The sequence below is a fragment of the Excalfactoria chinensis genome, chromosome 4, assembly GCF_039878825.1.
Source record: "Excalfactoria chinensis isolate bCotChi1 chromosome 4, bCotChi1.hap2, whole genome shotgun sequence".
Classification (NCBI taxonomy): Eukaryota; Metazoa; Chordata; class Aves; order Galliformes; family Phasianidae; genus Excalfactoria; species Excalfactoria chinensis.
Genome location: NC_092828.1, coordinates 35,798,121 through 35,812,527, shown reverse-complemented (window position 1 = coordinate 35,812,527; position 14,407 = coordinate 35,798,121). Strand labels below are relative to the sequence as shown.

The following is a 14,407-nucleotide window of genomic DNA, read 5'->3' as shown; positions in this document are numbered from 1 at the left end:
TTGCAGTGACTTTGCTGCACTGTTTGGTAATTCTGACATGTGTAACAGGAATGCAGACTTGTTGAAGGGAACACAATAGAAATTGTGCTTTGAAGAGGTTAATTTAAGTAGGATTAAGAAGTCTACTGTGCTGCTGTATGTATGAGAAGATCAAGAGTTTTCACTACTCAGTTGCTGTACTGATACATCAGTGCTTATGTGGCACTGCTGCTTAGGTAGCATTTGGAGAAATCACTGTTTCTACCAAGGGGCCAATGAGTCAGTTCTCATTATTCAGTATTCATCACAAAACCTGATCAGATAGCAGCCTGTTAGAAACTGTGTGTCAGAAAGTGCCATCTTCTAGCTTTTCATCAGTCAGGTTCTTTATATAGGAAAACATCAGGTAGCCACATGATAATGTAGCGTTATCAGCTTTTACAGGCTGCAGAAGAGAAAAGAAGTATAACTGTGGCTGCTACACAAAGGTGCCTCACTTTGCCTTTTGAATCACCTGTATGTCCTGGCACTCTCTTTATGTCAAACTCTGCAGGGGCGGAGAGGTCAGTGCACCTGGTGTGGTCAACCCTAACAGGGATAACAAAATGAGAGATTTTTTTTTCTGCATTTAACTTTTTTATTCTTTTTATTGTTTTAAGCAGGGCATGTTAGGCCATAAAGCTTTCAGAACAAAGTTGTGGCTCTATACTCTCCTGTATGGAGCTGTTTGAACTCTGTCCCTGTGTGTTTATTTCTGTCTTGCCATTTGATCAGTCCTGTTGAAACACAGTCAGCCTTGCTCAAGGTGTATGGCAACCCTGTGACACTGCAAGTCATGGAATTTAAATGAAAGTGTTGTGGCTGACTTTGCTATATTGTTTGAATTTCTTGTTGCAGGTATGATGTGGTCAGAATGCAAAGAGCTGTGGCTGGAAGGACCCAGGGAATATATCTTGCAGTTATGGAATGTTTTGGATTTTGGGATGTTGTCCATTTTCATTGCTGCTTTCACAGCGAGGCTTCTAGCATTCCTGCAGGCCACAAAAGCACAACAGTATGTGGACAACTACATCGAAGAGAGTGACCTCTCTGAGGTAACACTTCCTCCAGAAATAGAATATTTTACCTACGGTGAGTTTAAATTTTCTGCAACACAAATCTTAATAATGAAGAAACTGATAAGATGCCATTTGCATTTGAAGACCTAAAATGAGTATTTTCATGTGTTTGTATTCATAGCATTATTTAGTCAATTCTGCGTCTATATTTTTCATTCTCTCCTATTTAAGCTATAATCATTATGATGCTAATTTGGCAAATGTTTGACAGCATGTTAAAACCAAGCGATAGGCCGAAGTAAGGACAAAAGTCCAAATAACTGCTTATTATTTAACTGCCTCCTGTTGTAAGCATTTGTACAGAGCTAAGTTTGACCATCATGATATTAAACATTCACAAGCTGTATTTTATTCTCAACGTCAAGCACAACAGATACAATTATGATGAGAATTTCTTTTTTGCTTACTTCAGTTGTTCAATACTAACTTCCATATTGTGAAGAGCTATCAATGTTTTGTGCTAAAGGAAGGTTGCTAGACCCAGTAATCTGTTCAAATAGAAGGAAAGTACTAAATAGTTGTTGCAGTGGAGAAGCTGTAATCAGAGATGTGATGAGGCTGTTTGCAGTGTCAGTAAAAACTGCATTTGCTCCTGGCAGTATATTTTAGTAAATGTTTTTTGAATGTCTATGTAGTACAGAGGTAGAATAGGCTTTGTTTACTATAAGTGCTATAGAATTGATTTGAAATTGGACATATGGAAATACTTGGTATTTTGATATCAAACACTAAGACAACAGTGTTGTGCTAAGATGGTGCAGTACTTTATGCAATGAAAAGTTTCTGAATCTGTATGTAACTGTTGTTTCTGTGAATATTGTGGGTAAAAGTCATGGTCTGCCTTCCACTGAGGTCAATGGCAAAATTCTCCATGACCTCAGAGGGAGCTAGGTTATATTTTATATATATAAATTTTTAGCAGTGGCAAAATCCTGGTGTGGTTATTAAGTTCACTTTTCATTGGTGTAACTTAAAATATGAATAGATTTGTGGCATAGTGTTAGTTACTAACAAAGCTAGTAGTGCAGTCATACTAAGAAAAGCACTTAGAATTGCTTCTTCTTACATACTCTTGAATTACAAATTGTAGAAGATGTTGTCTTTGTTTTTTCCCCAGGTATAATTTTTCCTCTAGCAAAAAGCAATGTAATTTACATCCAGCATTTGTGACTTAGAGGAAATAGGAATAGACTCTCCAAATATTTGCTTTAACTAAATTCAGACATGTTCATGGCAAATCTTATCAAGATTTATTTTTAACCATAGTGATAAATGAGTAACACTTCATATTTACTCCTCTATTTTGTATCTTCCAGCTAGAGATAAATGGCTTCCATCTGATCCTCAGATAATATCTGAAGGCCTTTATGCAATTGCTGTTGTTCTTAGCTTTTCTCGGATTGCATATATCCTGCCTGCAAACGAGAGTTTTGGACCCTTGCAGATTTCTCTTGGAAGGACTGTTAAAGACATCTTCAAGTTTATGGTCCTTTTTATCATGGTATTTCTTGCATTTATGATTGGAATGTTCATACTGTATTCCTACTACCTTGGAGCTAAGCTAAACCCAGCCTTTACTACGTAAGTACGAAGTTATGTTTCAGTAAAAAGCAGCCATGAAACTCAAGTTTTCCGCTATGGTAATAATCTGTCAAACTACATACCCTCTCCTAAGTGTTAAAATAAAACCTTAGAAAGGGAATACAAAGTACCAGTTCTTTCCTACTTGTATAATGGAAACTGTCATTTCACTATAAAATAGTTTTACCCTTATTTTGTGATGATCCAGCAGGCTTGTGAACAGCCGATGGCAAGGGAATATTACTGATTTCTCCTAAATTACATTAAAGCAATTGTTAGAATTGTAACCATCAACTGAACTCGGTCAGGTCAATTTGGTAAACTGAGGCATTAAGCCCAGGTGTCAATGACAGGTCTCCCAGTAACACTTCTGCTTTTCAAGAGAGGAGAAGCAGGTTATGTGGATGGCATATTTCTTTCTTAGTTCTGTACTGAACAATTCATAAGCTGTGTTGAATTCTTTTGGATCAGAGTTACAGTATATGCGGTAACTTTTTTAGTTGGATGAATACAGAGCAATGACAGTGAAGCCTGTTTTCACAAGTTGTGATGGTTTGCCATGATCTTTGAAGCTTCCATTTTTTTCCATTTCTTTATTCAATTTACTTCCTGAAACAAAATGGTGCAGGAAGGGATAATTATTAAGGGTGTTTTAAACCAGGGGTAGTAGAAGTCCTCCTTTCCATCCATCTTTCTGCAGGAAACATGACCTCTGTAAACACTAATGTATTTTCCTGTGGCCAATTCCATGACTTTTTCTTTAAATTGATTATGCCTTTTCCTCTAGCTCATTGCCTTTTGATAAGTGAGTTGTGAAATACTGTAACAAAAGTATCATTCTATCAGATGTCTAATACACTTAACATTTGAATGCTTACTAGGCAATTGTTTAAGCAGCGATGTTATTATGTTATTCTACTGAACAATATTACCCTATCATATATTATTCTTTTATAAAATTATTCAGCAGTGTTAAAACAAGTAACTCAATATTTGCATACTGGCTTATTTTTGTTTTGCTGCCTAGGACACAGCTGTCAGGTCACTTTTTAGTGACAGAGAGTAAGAAGTCATTTCCAGTCACTTCTCTTAGAGTACAATGAAAGGCACATTTTAAGGGGAGGGTCAAAATTCTAATGAATATCTCTGTCTCTTAGCTTGCATTTGTTAGTCTAGTTCTCAAGGAGGTGGACTGTGTGTTGCAGTGAGCTATGTCCCCATGGTGTGGCAGGTCACCTTACAGCAAAAATACACTGATGGGAAGCCAAACTCACTTGCCTGACCTTTGATGCCAGCAGTGGATCTGTCTGACCTATCTGATGGAAGCAAGGGTTAAACATCTGACCTGCGGGCCAAGTACAGCAGTCATTTTCCAACAAGATTCTGAAGGTTTCCTGGTGCCGAGTCACAGTAATCTGCTCTCAGATTCCCTGAAGGTCTGCAGGGCTGTCTGTCAGCTGTCACAGAGCTTTGGCAGCTCAGGAATTGCCCTGACCAAGATGGAAGTATAGAGGCGCACTGTGTCCTGGACCCAGGGCCTCCAGCATTTAGGTGGCTGCATCTTGTTGAGTGCCTGATTTCCACTGATTTAAACAGCAGTCTGGAACAAATCCCATTAAAATCTGTTTGGATTCTGAGTTTTGTTGCAGAACTTGCTGCTACCCATTTTTGAATGTATCATTCCTAATGTTAGACTTAAGTAGAAGCTGTTGGAAGAAATCTAGTAATTTTCTTCACATCAGCCCCATTGTCAGAGTAGGGAAGGTCTGCCCCCTGCAGAATTAGACTGGAAAATAATGAGAACATCCTTTATCTCGAATCCTGAAAATATGATGGCTTAATAATTCCTGGACCCTTCTTTTGCATGCTTTACTGGTGTTGCACCTATGTTATCTACAACGTATAGTTACAGCATGGTTTGGGAACTGAGCATGTCATGAAAAATACTTATACCTATGTTTTGATCAGCTCTCTACAAACCTGATTCATGAACAAATTGCTTGAGATTGTTTATCACTTGCTGTAAGCACAGATTATGTATTTGCTTGCGTAGTTAGTACTGATGGCTTCCTATTTTTTTTCCTTTTTTTTTTTTTCTCTTTCTCAGAGTTGAAGAAAGTTTCAAAACCTTATTTTGGTCAATATTTGGCTTGTCCGAAGTAACCTCTGTTGTCCTGAAATACGATCATAAGTTCATTGAGAACATTGGATATGTTCTCTATGGTATATACAATGTCACGATGGTGGTAGTTCTGCTCAACATGCTGATTGCTATGATCAACAGTTCATATCAAGAAATCGAGGTAGGGCTCTGTTCTCAAATGGTTGGTTTTTTTTTGCAATTGTAGAATTGCTTAGGTTGGAAAAGACCTTAAAGACCATAGAGTCCAACCACAACCTAACCATACTACCCTAACTAACAACCCTCCCCTAAATCATGTCCCTGTGTTCTAGTATCTGAGAGGTGCTAACAGCGAGAGTGGGGTTGGTCTCTTCTCAGTGGTGATAGGTGACAAAACAAGGGGAAATGGCCTCAAGTTGCACCAGGGTAAGTTTAGGTTGGATATCAGGAAAAGCTTATTTACAGAAAGGGTTGTTAAGCACTGGAATAGGCTTCCCAGGGAGGTGGTTGAGTCACCATCCCTGGATGTGTTTAAAAACCATTTGGATGTGGTGGTGTGTTGAAAGAGGGTGGCATTATTAAGAATTATTTTAATGATTGCACCTAGTTATGCAGAAGTACGGTCAAGATATTGATTCTCAGTAAAGGAGATCACAAAAAATACCATGTCCTACAACTAACAAAAAATCTCTGCAAAATGTATTTCATCTTATGGCAGCTGTATGCATCTGATGAGGTGCTATCCATCCAGAAATCTTAAAATCTAAAGTAATGTTCAAATGAGGACTGCTGTGAAACAGAAAACAAAGCTACTGGGCTTGTGATCTTAGACATGGCTATATTCCTAGCTTCATTAAGGTGCATGCTCTATGTTTTCTTGATATAGTGCGCTTCAGTCTTTGATGAACCAGTTGGATGTGGTTTAAATGTAGTTTTTAATGGATACCTGGCTTTCATTTTCACTTCTTAAGCTTTTTAGCTAACTGTGCAGGAGTTAGACACTTTGGTCATTGCGCTACTACTGTGCATGCTTTATTACATTTATTTTCATCTGTACTTGGAGTATGATATAGGTGTTTATCTTCAGGACTTATGACTGGGTTGCACTTTGCAATGTTTCTGCTTTAAGTACAATATTAGGACTTGATTGTAGGTTTGCTGCGCTTTGCCATATGCCCTGAAAACACTGACGCAGATTTCTCCAAATCTGGCAATTGGCTTGGTGGAATGAATATTCCAATGTCACACAGTGTTCTTGGCTGCACTGCTGATTATAAAGAGATATTTTATTTGAGTTTCATAATGGTGACAAAGTATCTTGAAAGTTGAAGATAATTAGGGTATTTAGCGTTCAGTTCCAATAAAGATTTGGGAAAACTCAAACTGGGGAAGATAACTGCTTTTATAAATCAAACCCAAGTTACAAACCACACACCCCCCAACACACACACACAGCAGGTTACAGAATATAGTGTACGATTGATTATGATGCTTCACTGACTTCTGGGTGGTGTCAGGGAATTCAGGAGGAGAAAGCTGCTTGTATTAAAGCAACCTTTTGCCCTTGAAATTAACCAAATTAAGCCTTTCAATACAGTTTATCAGTTTGTAACATGATTTCCTCCTGACAGTTTCTGTTTTGTGTATTCCTTCATAAATCAGTTACTTTTCATGGTTATGTAAAAAGCTGTGAATACTAGTGCTTTACTCCGTGTCTGCTTGGAAGCCAGTGAATACTTCATCGCTTTTTTGAATACCATGTTCATGTGGCCATCTTAATTAGTAAAAAAGTTCCGCTTTAAATAACAAGTTTATATGTTAGTCCTCGCTCGATGCAAAAATAACGCTTGTTTAAATTGTTCACATGCTTGAACTAAGTACTGACAATGAGATGTTGACATAAAGTGACAGCCAAAATTTGTTTGAAATAGTCTCGATAGAATAGTCACATTTTTTTGCACAACTATTTTGCAGCTTTGTTAGCAAACAAATAGTACTTATGTAAAAACAGAAAGGGTAGTTATTTCATTTGGAGGAAGTTTTTACAGTTCTAGAAATGAACTGTGTACCTGTTTCAATGTCTTAACACAGGATGACAGTGATGTGGAGTGGAAGTTTGCTCGTTCCAAACTTTGGTTATCGTATTTTGATGATGGAAAAACATTACCTCCACCATTTAGTCTCGTACCAAGCCCCAAATCATTTTTCTATTTCATCATGAGGATCATTAACTTTTCTAAGTGCAGGAGGAGGCGGCTACAGAAGGACATTGAAATGGGAATGGGCAATTCCAAATCGAGGGTAGGTACTGAAATCTCTTTGTTGTTTTCAAGAATAGTTTCCATTCCAGCAGTTTACTTTTCTTTAAATTTTAGGGTATAATCTGTATTTCTGACGATAGTAGTAGATAAATCGAGTACTTGTATTTACAGATCTGTAATTCAGATTGACTTTATGCAGTATGTTTAGGCAGATAACAGCAATATATTTTATTAAGACAACAAGATCCAAATACTGGAAGAACACAGGTAAAACAAAAATAACTGACTGTCCAAAGATACAGATAATTCCCACAAGCAGTGACCTAAATACTAAATGAAAGACTTCTAGTTGAGGATTAAAAATAAAAAGAAAACCACAATAACAGCTGAGGGTATGGGGAGCTTTTCCTTTCACTGGGCAGGCAAGGGAAAAATGTGGTCAGAATGATACCTTACATCCTACTGTCAAAGGTATGTTCTCAACAAAAGGCAGCAGAAAAGAGGGAGGATTGGTGGTCGTCATCTTCAGCACTTCCACCACATTCTCAGTTTGGGTATCAAAATGTTCCTTACAAATATTAATGAATGCAGTGTCACCTCACTCTTGTGAGCATTAGGTAACAATTTCTCTGTTTTCCTCACATGGCAACTGGGGCACTAACAGATAAAAGAAGAAGCACATGGCCCCTTTCTTCTCCTCTTTTTTTTTTTTTTTTTTTTTTTTTTTTTTTTTTTTTTTTTAATTTTAAATAAATTAGGTCTTGTATATCACAAAGACTGAAAAAAAAACAAAACAAATATTGATTTGTTTTACTGTAAATTACCAGAAATGGCAAGTCCAGTTATCTCTAAGTTCTTTCTAGAGCTGAGGATGTTTTGAGTTGTTGGTGCTACTGATCCTTATAGAAAGATTCTCTCTGATTTTCTGTAGGCAGTGAAAGAAGATAGATGTTTTTAAAACATCATTTTCAATCAGTTCAGCTCAAAGCACTATTCTGGTACTAACTACTCACTTTTTGCTATGATACACTTTTAGAACAAAGCGTTGAATGGTGCTTACAGATCATACAGCAGCAACTTAGAATGTTACTCAGTAAAGAAGTCCTGTCTGGGTCACTGGTGGACACAGATCAGGCAGAGCCAGGTTTTGTTTTGTTTTTGTTTTTTTGAGCCACAAACCAAATTATACTTCTCTGGGAAAAGCAGCCCAGAGCTTCCTCTGAGTCGGGCTGAGCAGGCACACTCTTCTGCACAGTGCACAGATAAATTGTAGCCTAATCCATAGTAAAAAAATATGGCTGAACTGATGTCTGATTGCCTTCAGGAAAGCAGCAGCCTGGAGCAGGCAGAAATTCCTTACCTGGGGCCCTACTGAGGTGACAGGCTGTGTGCAAGTAGGGACACAATATATGTGTCAGTTACAGAAAGCATCCAACAGACTGCATAGATGGAGTCTGACTTCAGTTAGCTCCCTTTGCTCACCAGAGAGGTCAGCCATCATTAATTCGGTGACTAATTGAAAACAGTGGTGAACTAACGACAGATATGCATGAGGAGGCTAGGCCTTTACATCACTCACACTAATATATCTGAGGGAAATAGGTTTCCAGTTTGGTAGTCACAAATGTTTGGCCTTAGTCTCAAAAGCATCTTGTACAAGGTAGCTCTTTTCCCTACTGTTTCTGTCCCGCTAGTACAAAGATAGCAGATTATTTGGGGCCTAATGAATATGTAGTGGAATCTGCTGATCCAGAACAACGACCATTATTCCAACTGTAATTTACTGAAAATGGTACTTAAGCAAAACACTTCTTACTGAGAAAGAATGGCTTAGAGTATGCATTTCCAATTAAATGTATACCTAAGAATGCAGAAGTGCGGCAGTGCTGTTAAAGCCAAATTCCCTCTCCTTGCTGTGGCCATTCATCCCCACCACCAAGGCGTAACTCATCTCCTCAGCTGTATGAGCACAACTGTTTTGGAGCTGTGCAGTGAAAACTATGGCTAAAATAATTAGCTTTTGAAATAAAGAAATAAAACAGGGCTGCCTTGGTGATTTTTTTTGTTTTTTATTTTATTTTATTTTTTGAAATAATACTCTGATTTATTGGCTATGGGGACATCCAAAGGGGAAAAAAAGTATTGAACTGATTTCTGAATGGGAATGCTATCACATGTGTTAACTTCTTCTTATTGCTTCCTAGTTAAACCTTTTCACTCAGTCGAACTCCCGAGTTTTTGAATCACACAGTTTTAACAGCATTCTCAATCAGCCGACACGCTATCAGGTAAGTACCTCCCTGGTCAGTGTTCTGAGTGATAGAAGTGTGTGAACGTACTAGCAGAATCTTGTCTCAGGTACACTCTGCCTTCTCCAGATGAACAAAACTTCCTGTAGAAAACAAGCTCTGGGATGCTACTGAGGGGAAAAATAAACAAGACTGCTCTTGTTCAGGCCTGATTATTGGAAGCATTTAAAGAAGCCAACCCAAATAAAACTTAGTTTTTTCCTTGATATCCCAGTTCTGAAAATCCAAGAAGCACACTTTGAAAGCTGATTTCTGGGGAAGAAATATGAAAGCTCGGGGGGCTAATGAAGTTAGCATCACTTTTCCTTCCTTTCTTCTTGTTCTGTGACATTTGAAACTCCTGCAGATGAGAATTTTCCTTTCTGTTAAGAGGAGCCTGTCAGATATTACCTTCCTGACTTCTTTCCTGTTCAGAAATAAGAGTAAATAGGAGCTCTTGTTCCCCTAGTGAAAATGTGAAGGATACATAATCCACCTGTACGAATTCTGTAAGGCAAGCCACATTAATTTTGATAACAGTATGTTTTAGAAAGTAGATATGTATTGCTATTACAGACAAATCCTCACATGTGAACTGAGTTAAACAAAGAGTAGACCTATTTTTATAGCTACTTTAAGCCTAAATTAGGTGTGCTTATACACCAGGCTTCTGGCATCAGTTCTGACAGATACTTATGTACGTACTTGTCTGCAGCAGATTTGAATAATTTGATAGTTTGGTCTGCAGCAGAAAGGGCTTAGTGTAAAATTACATTATCTTGCATTTGCTTTGCTTGACTGTATGCATGAAGATTACTGCAGTGCAGGTGACATGAGGTAACACATTGAATTGCAATACTCTATGTGTGTGGAGCCTCAGAAGTTAGAAATTCATTACACTGGGAATTCATTACACAGCTTTAACAGCCTGACAGCCTCAATGTTATTTCATTGCTAATCACTTTGATGTACAGAATCAATAGTGAAGTTTAAAGGGAAAAAAGCTTTGTCCCTGGGGACGGTGGGTAGTAGAAGATGCTTGCAAGGTAGGGAGAAATGAGAAAAGAGGAGGAAAAGGAAGAGAAATAAGCTAAAGAAAGTACTGTCTTGCAAGTGGAGTATATTTCAGTATGTAATAATGCTGACTGACAGGAAGGTGATAAAGTAATAAAAGATTAAAGTTGTCATATAAAGGCTGTGCTCACACTTTGTCTTGAAAAGCCCTGTAATAAGGTTGCATGCATAGCAAGTAAAGTGGACATTTTGTCCCCTTATCAATGAGTTGAGCCCACTGCTGCCCGTCCAGTATCAGTCAAGTATATTCAGTAACCGAATAGTGCAAGTATTATGGTAGTAGTGGCACAAAATATTTTTGCTGTGTTTTCCTTATTCTTAGCTCTCCTGCAGTAGCTGAAGAAAATGACAATGCAAGGTAACGAGTGAGAGGCAGCATGGGAATTTCTTAGAAAACTCTTAGAAAAGAGATTAATAATGGTCTTGGCGTAACAGTTCCAAATACAAAATTGTGAAACAGAACTGACATTGGTCAGCACTTGGAGTATTAAATGCCTTCTGATATTTTTATAGAATCATACAATATTGAGGTTGGATGGCCCTCACGAAAGCAGTCTGGTCCAACCTCCTGCTTAACTTAGGTGAGGATGCCTGGGGGTCTGGCAGGTGCAAGTCTGAAGACCTCCAGAGATGGTGACACTACAGCCTCTCTAGGCAGCCTATTCCAGAGAAACTGCTGGAATAAAGACACCAGAGCCTATGCCAAGAAAGGGCAGACTCAGCCAATGCTCAGCCAAGCTGCAGCATTCTTTCTTGCTGTGTTACCCAGAGTGAGCTCCTTATCAGCATACTGTATCAGACTGAGCAGCATTTTCTAGATGTAGCTTTGCATCTTTAGGGGCTTTGCTTAGGTAATAGTTCTGTGTTGCGTTAATAACTGTCATTATACAGGTGGCTACATAAGTGCCAAAGGCATTTTGAAGTCATGGCCTCAAAGCATTGGAGAGAAAACACGGTGTCCTTAACTAATACAATTTTGTCTCAATTATGATGGGGGTAATAAATCTTGAGATTGGGTGTGTGTATGCCTCTAAATCCTGATGGTGCATCTGATGACTCCTCACAAAGCTAATTGGTGACAGGAAGCCAACCTTTCTTGTCTCCACCTGCTAGCTGTATAAAAAGAAACAAAACATCATTCTGTATTTCCCTGTTGTCCTATTCTCTCCAACCAGCTGCATCCTTCTGTAAATTAAGAGGTAATTGGTTGAGAGAGATGCTTTGTTGTAGTGATGAATCCCCATGTGCCACCAAAAAAGCCCATATGAGTCAACTACTTGATCTGGGGCTGCTTTTTCACTTGCTTGTGTCTTTTCCATTCTTGTAAGAAAAAATGAATAAAGTTCTACTCAATGTGCTAACCGTGTCACTGTTTTAATCTGACAGCAAATAATGAAAAGACTGATCAAACGGTACGTTCTGAAAGCACAAGTGGACAAAGAAAATGATGAAGTAAATGAAGGTAAGAGGCTTTTTCACATTTCAGAGGGAATGTTTGTCACATTTATTAGAGTCTGGCATTACAGTGGTGCATGGAGCCTTCAGTTAAAATGAGTTTATTTCTACTTCATGTGCACTGAAGTCAGGTAGCAGTGAAAGGATGTGCAACAAAAATGGACAAGCAGGACCAAAAAAGTGGAACTGAGAAAGTTTATGGGTCCCCATTTACAAATGTAAAGTTGGGGTGCAGACATGGTGCGCCCACAGTCACTGAGGAAGTCTGTGAGGAAGCCACTAACTGTATTGATGCTTCCAGGGTCCCAGTCAGAGCTGCAGGGTGTCCTTCTGTTTCATTCAGTTGTACTCAACGGCACGAACCACTTGTATTCCTTTCTTTGCTAAACCTGTGTGGAATACTAATCTGTGCAGTCGTACATCATTTGGAGGGAAAAAAAAGGCAAAGAAAAGAAAAAAAGCAGCACAGTTAACTGAAAAAAAAAAAAAAGATGAAAACTGTAGCCACTGTTGTAGTGTACAACCAGAGGTCATTTCAGGGTTGATGCACCTGAGCACTGTGTCCATGTCAGTGCTGGTGTTCCCTTGGGAACATCTCTAATTGCAGTGAGAGGTGCGTGCTCCAGGCACAGAACCCCACTCCCCAATGTGGGTGGTGTGCAGGTCTTTCCAGTTCCCCGATATCTGTATTTACAACATGTGTTTAGGTAAGTGCAGAGGAATCGTGGTTTGTGTACATGGCAGTTCTTGCTGATCACTAATCTTCCCGGTGTCCACTTTGGACAAGGCAGCCAGCCCTTGAACCTGCCTGCTACTATTGCTAGATAACATAGGTATTCTTTCATATGTTTCATATGTGACAACTGATTTCCTGCAGTGGGTACTGGGCAAGAATTAAAATGCCTCATACTTGCAGAAGGAATAATAGTATTTTAAAAAGCTTCTGCTCTTGGGCTGGATATCTTATACTGGAAACCTTGATGTATCTTGTTACAAGCCCGACCTTGACTATTGTTTCCATTTAAATGCTGTTGTTGTCCTTGTGTCAAGTTGTAACCATTTTAAATCGGCTGACTTTTTCTGATTCAAAGGATGTTGGTAAGGAAGAGGAGGGAGACTCAGAAGCTGTGAGTTTTGTTGCCAGCTCTGCCACACTTTCCCTGTGTGATCTCAGCATATCACTTCAGAAACAAATCTCTTTTGCCTTTTGTCTCTCCAAGGGGGTACTAACATTTACCAGCTGTTTAGCAGTGTTGCCGTGATTAATTCATTAACCTATGCGGAGGGCTTTTTGAGGCTTTGATGTTCTGTGTATGTGTGAAGCACAACACCGGCGTTGGTTGGATTCTTAAAACACCTTTGGTACTGGCCAGGGGTGGACACACATCTCAGGGAGGATGAGGAAGAGGGAAAGCCTTCTGCCCCCCTTCCTCAGCTCTCCTGGATGTTCTGGATGAGCAGGGGATCATCTGAAATAGGCACTAATGCGACTTATCATTTAATGAACGTTGAGCAGACTTTGCTAATAAGTATTTCTTTCCATGGTTAATACAGGTGAATTAAAGGAAATCAAACAAGATATCTCCAGCCTTCGCTATGAACTTTTGGAGGACAAGTCCCAAGCGACAGAGGAATTAGCGATTTTAATACATAAACTCAGCGAGAAACTCAATCCCAATATGTTGAGATGTGAATGATGCGACAAAGGAACCGTGGCTTCGACTACAGCACAACTATTTATTGGCAATAATATTTCAGTATCTCATACTTGAAAAAAAAATAATAAAAAAAAAAAGTATTGTAGATTTTTAGCACTAAATAACTTTATGTACAGCTGCTCTGGAATTTAGTCATAGGAAATTTTATTAACTCATCACCAAAACGTTGTTGTCTTCATCTTAATCATCTGAAAGTTAACAGCGATCAAACTGTTCTGTTTCTGCATCGATGCATTCAGAAGGTATAGCGATGTGAATTACCCATCTTCTAACAGGTTTGTGAAAACATGCTGAGAATTCTTTGCACTGAACTTAAGAATGAACAGATACAAGGTGGCATCCTGCTCCTCGCAGCAGCCAGTGTGTGGTGGATCAGGTAGAGAGTGGGGTAGGATTGCTTGAGCTCCAGGTCCTCTCTAGCGATGCTGATGGCAGGTGGGAGCTGAGGAGCAGGTGAGGTGAGCACAGCTCACAGGCACGGGCACACAGCTGCTGTGTCGTAGTTCAGGATGTTGATTTCCACTGGCAAGGTGTGGTGGTGGTTGGCTGTTCTTTTTTGTAACGACTTTTGAAGGGAACGTGATCTCAGTCCAAAGCTCCTCTTCATGTGGTAGAAATGATTTGTTTTTTAAAATTCAGACTCTGTGCAGGGCCGGTATTTTGTTACCCGATGCCTCGGATGCTTCATTGTTAAATAAAATATTCCGATACTTTACTGATCCTTCGCCTCGTCCTGCTGGTCGGCCCGCCGCGGCCCCGACTACCCTGTCTGAGGGCAGTCCCACGGCCGTTGCTCACGGCACTAACGACG

General features: G+C 39.2%; 1 protein-coding gene across 3 annotated transcripts in view; it reads left to right on the top strand.

Annotated features, from left to right (window-relative positions):
• The window catches only part of TRPC3 (transient receptor potential cation channel subfamily C member 3), a 39,428-nt gene extending 25,112 nt beyond the window's left edge, over positions 1–14,316 (top strand). For all 3 annotated transcript variants that reach the window (XM_072334658.1, XM_072334660.1, XM_072334659.1), the window contains exons 6-12: positions 877–1,110; positions 2,414–2,678; positions 4,786–4,981; positions 6,892–7,101; positions 9,266–9,349; positions 11,810–11,885; positions 13,433–14,316. In XM_072334658.1, the coding sequence (XP_072190759.1) occupies positions 877–1,110; positions 2,414–2,678; positions 4,786–4,981; positions 6,892–7,101; positions 9,266–9,349; positions 11,810–11,885; positions 13,433–13,575 (1,208 nt within the window). In that variant the 3' untranslated portion in view covers positions 13,576–14,316. The remainder of the gene's footprint in view (positions 1–876; positions 1,111–2,413; positions 2,679–4,785; positions 4,982–6,891; positions 7,102–9,265; positions 9,350–11,809; positions 11,886–13,432) is intronic.
• Positions 14,317–14,407: the final 91 nt, after the last annotated feature.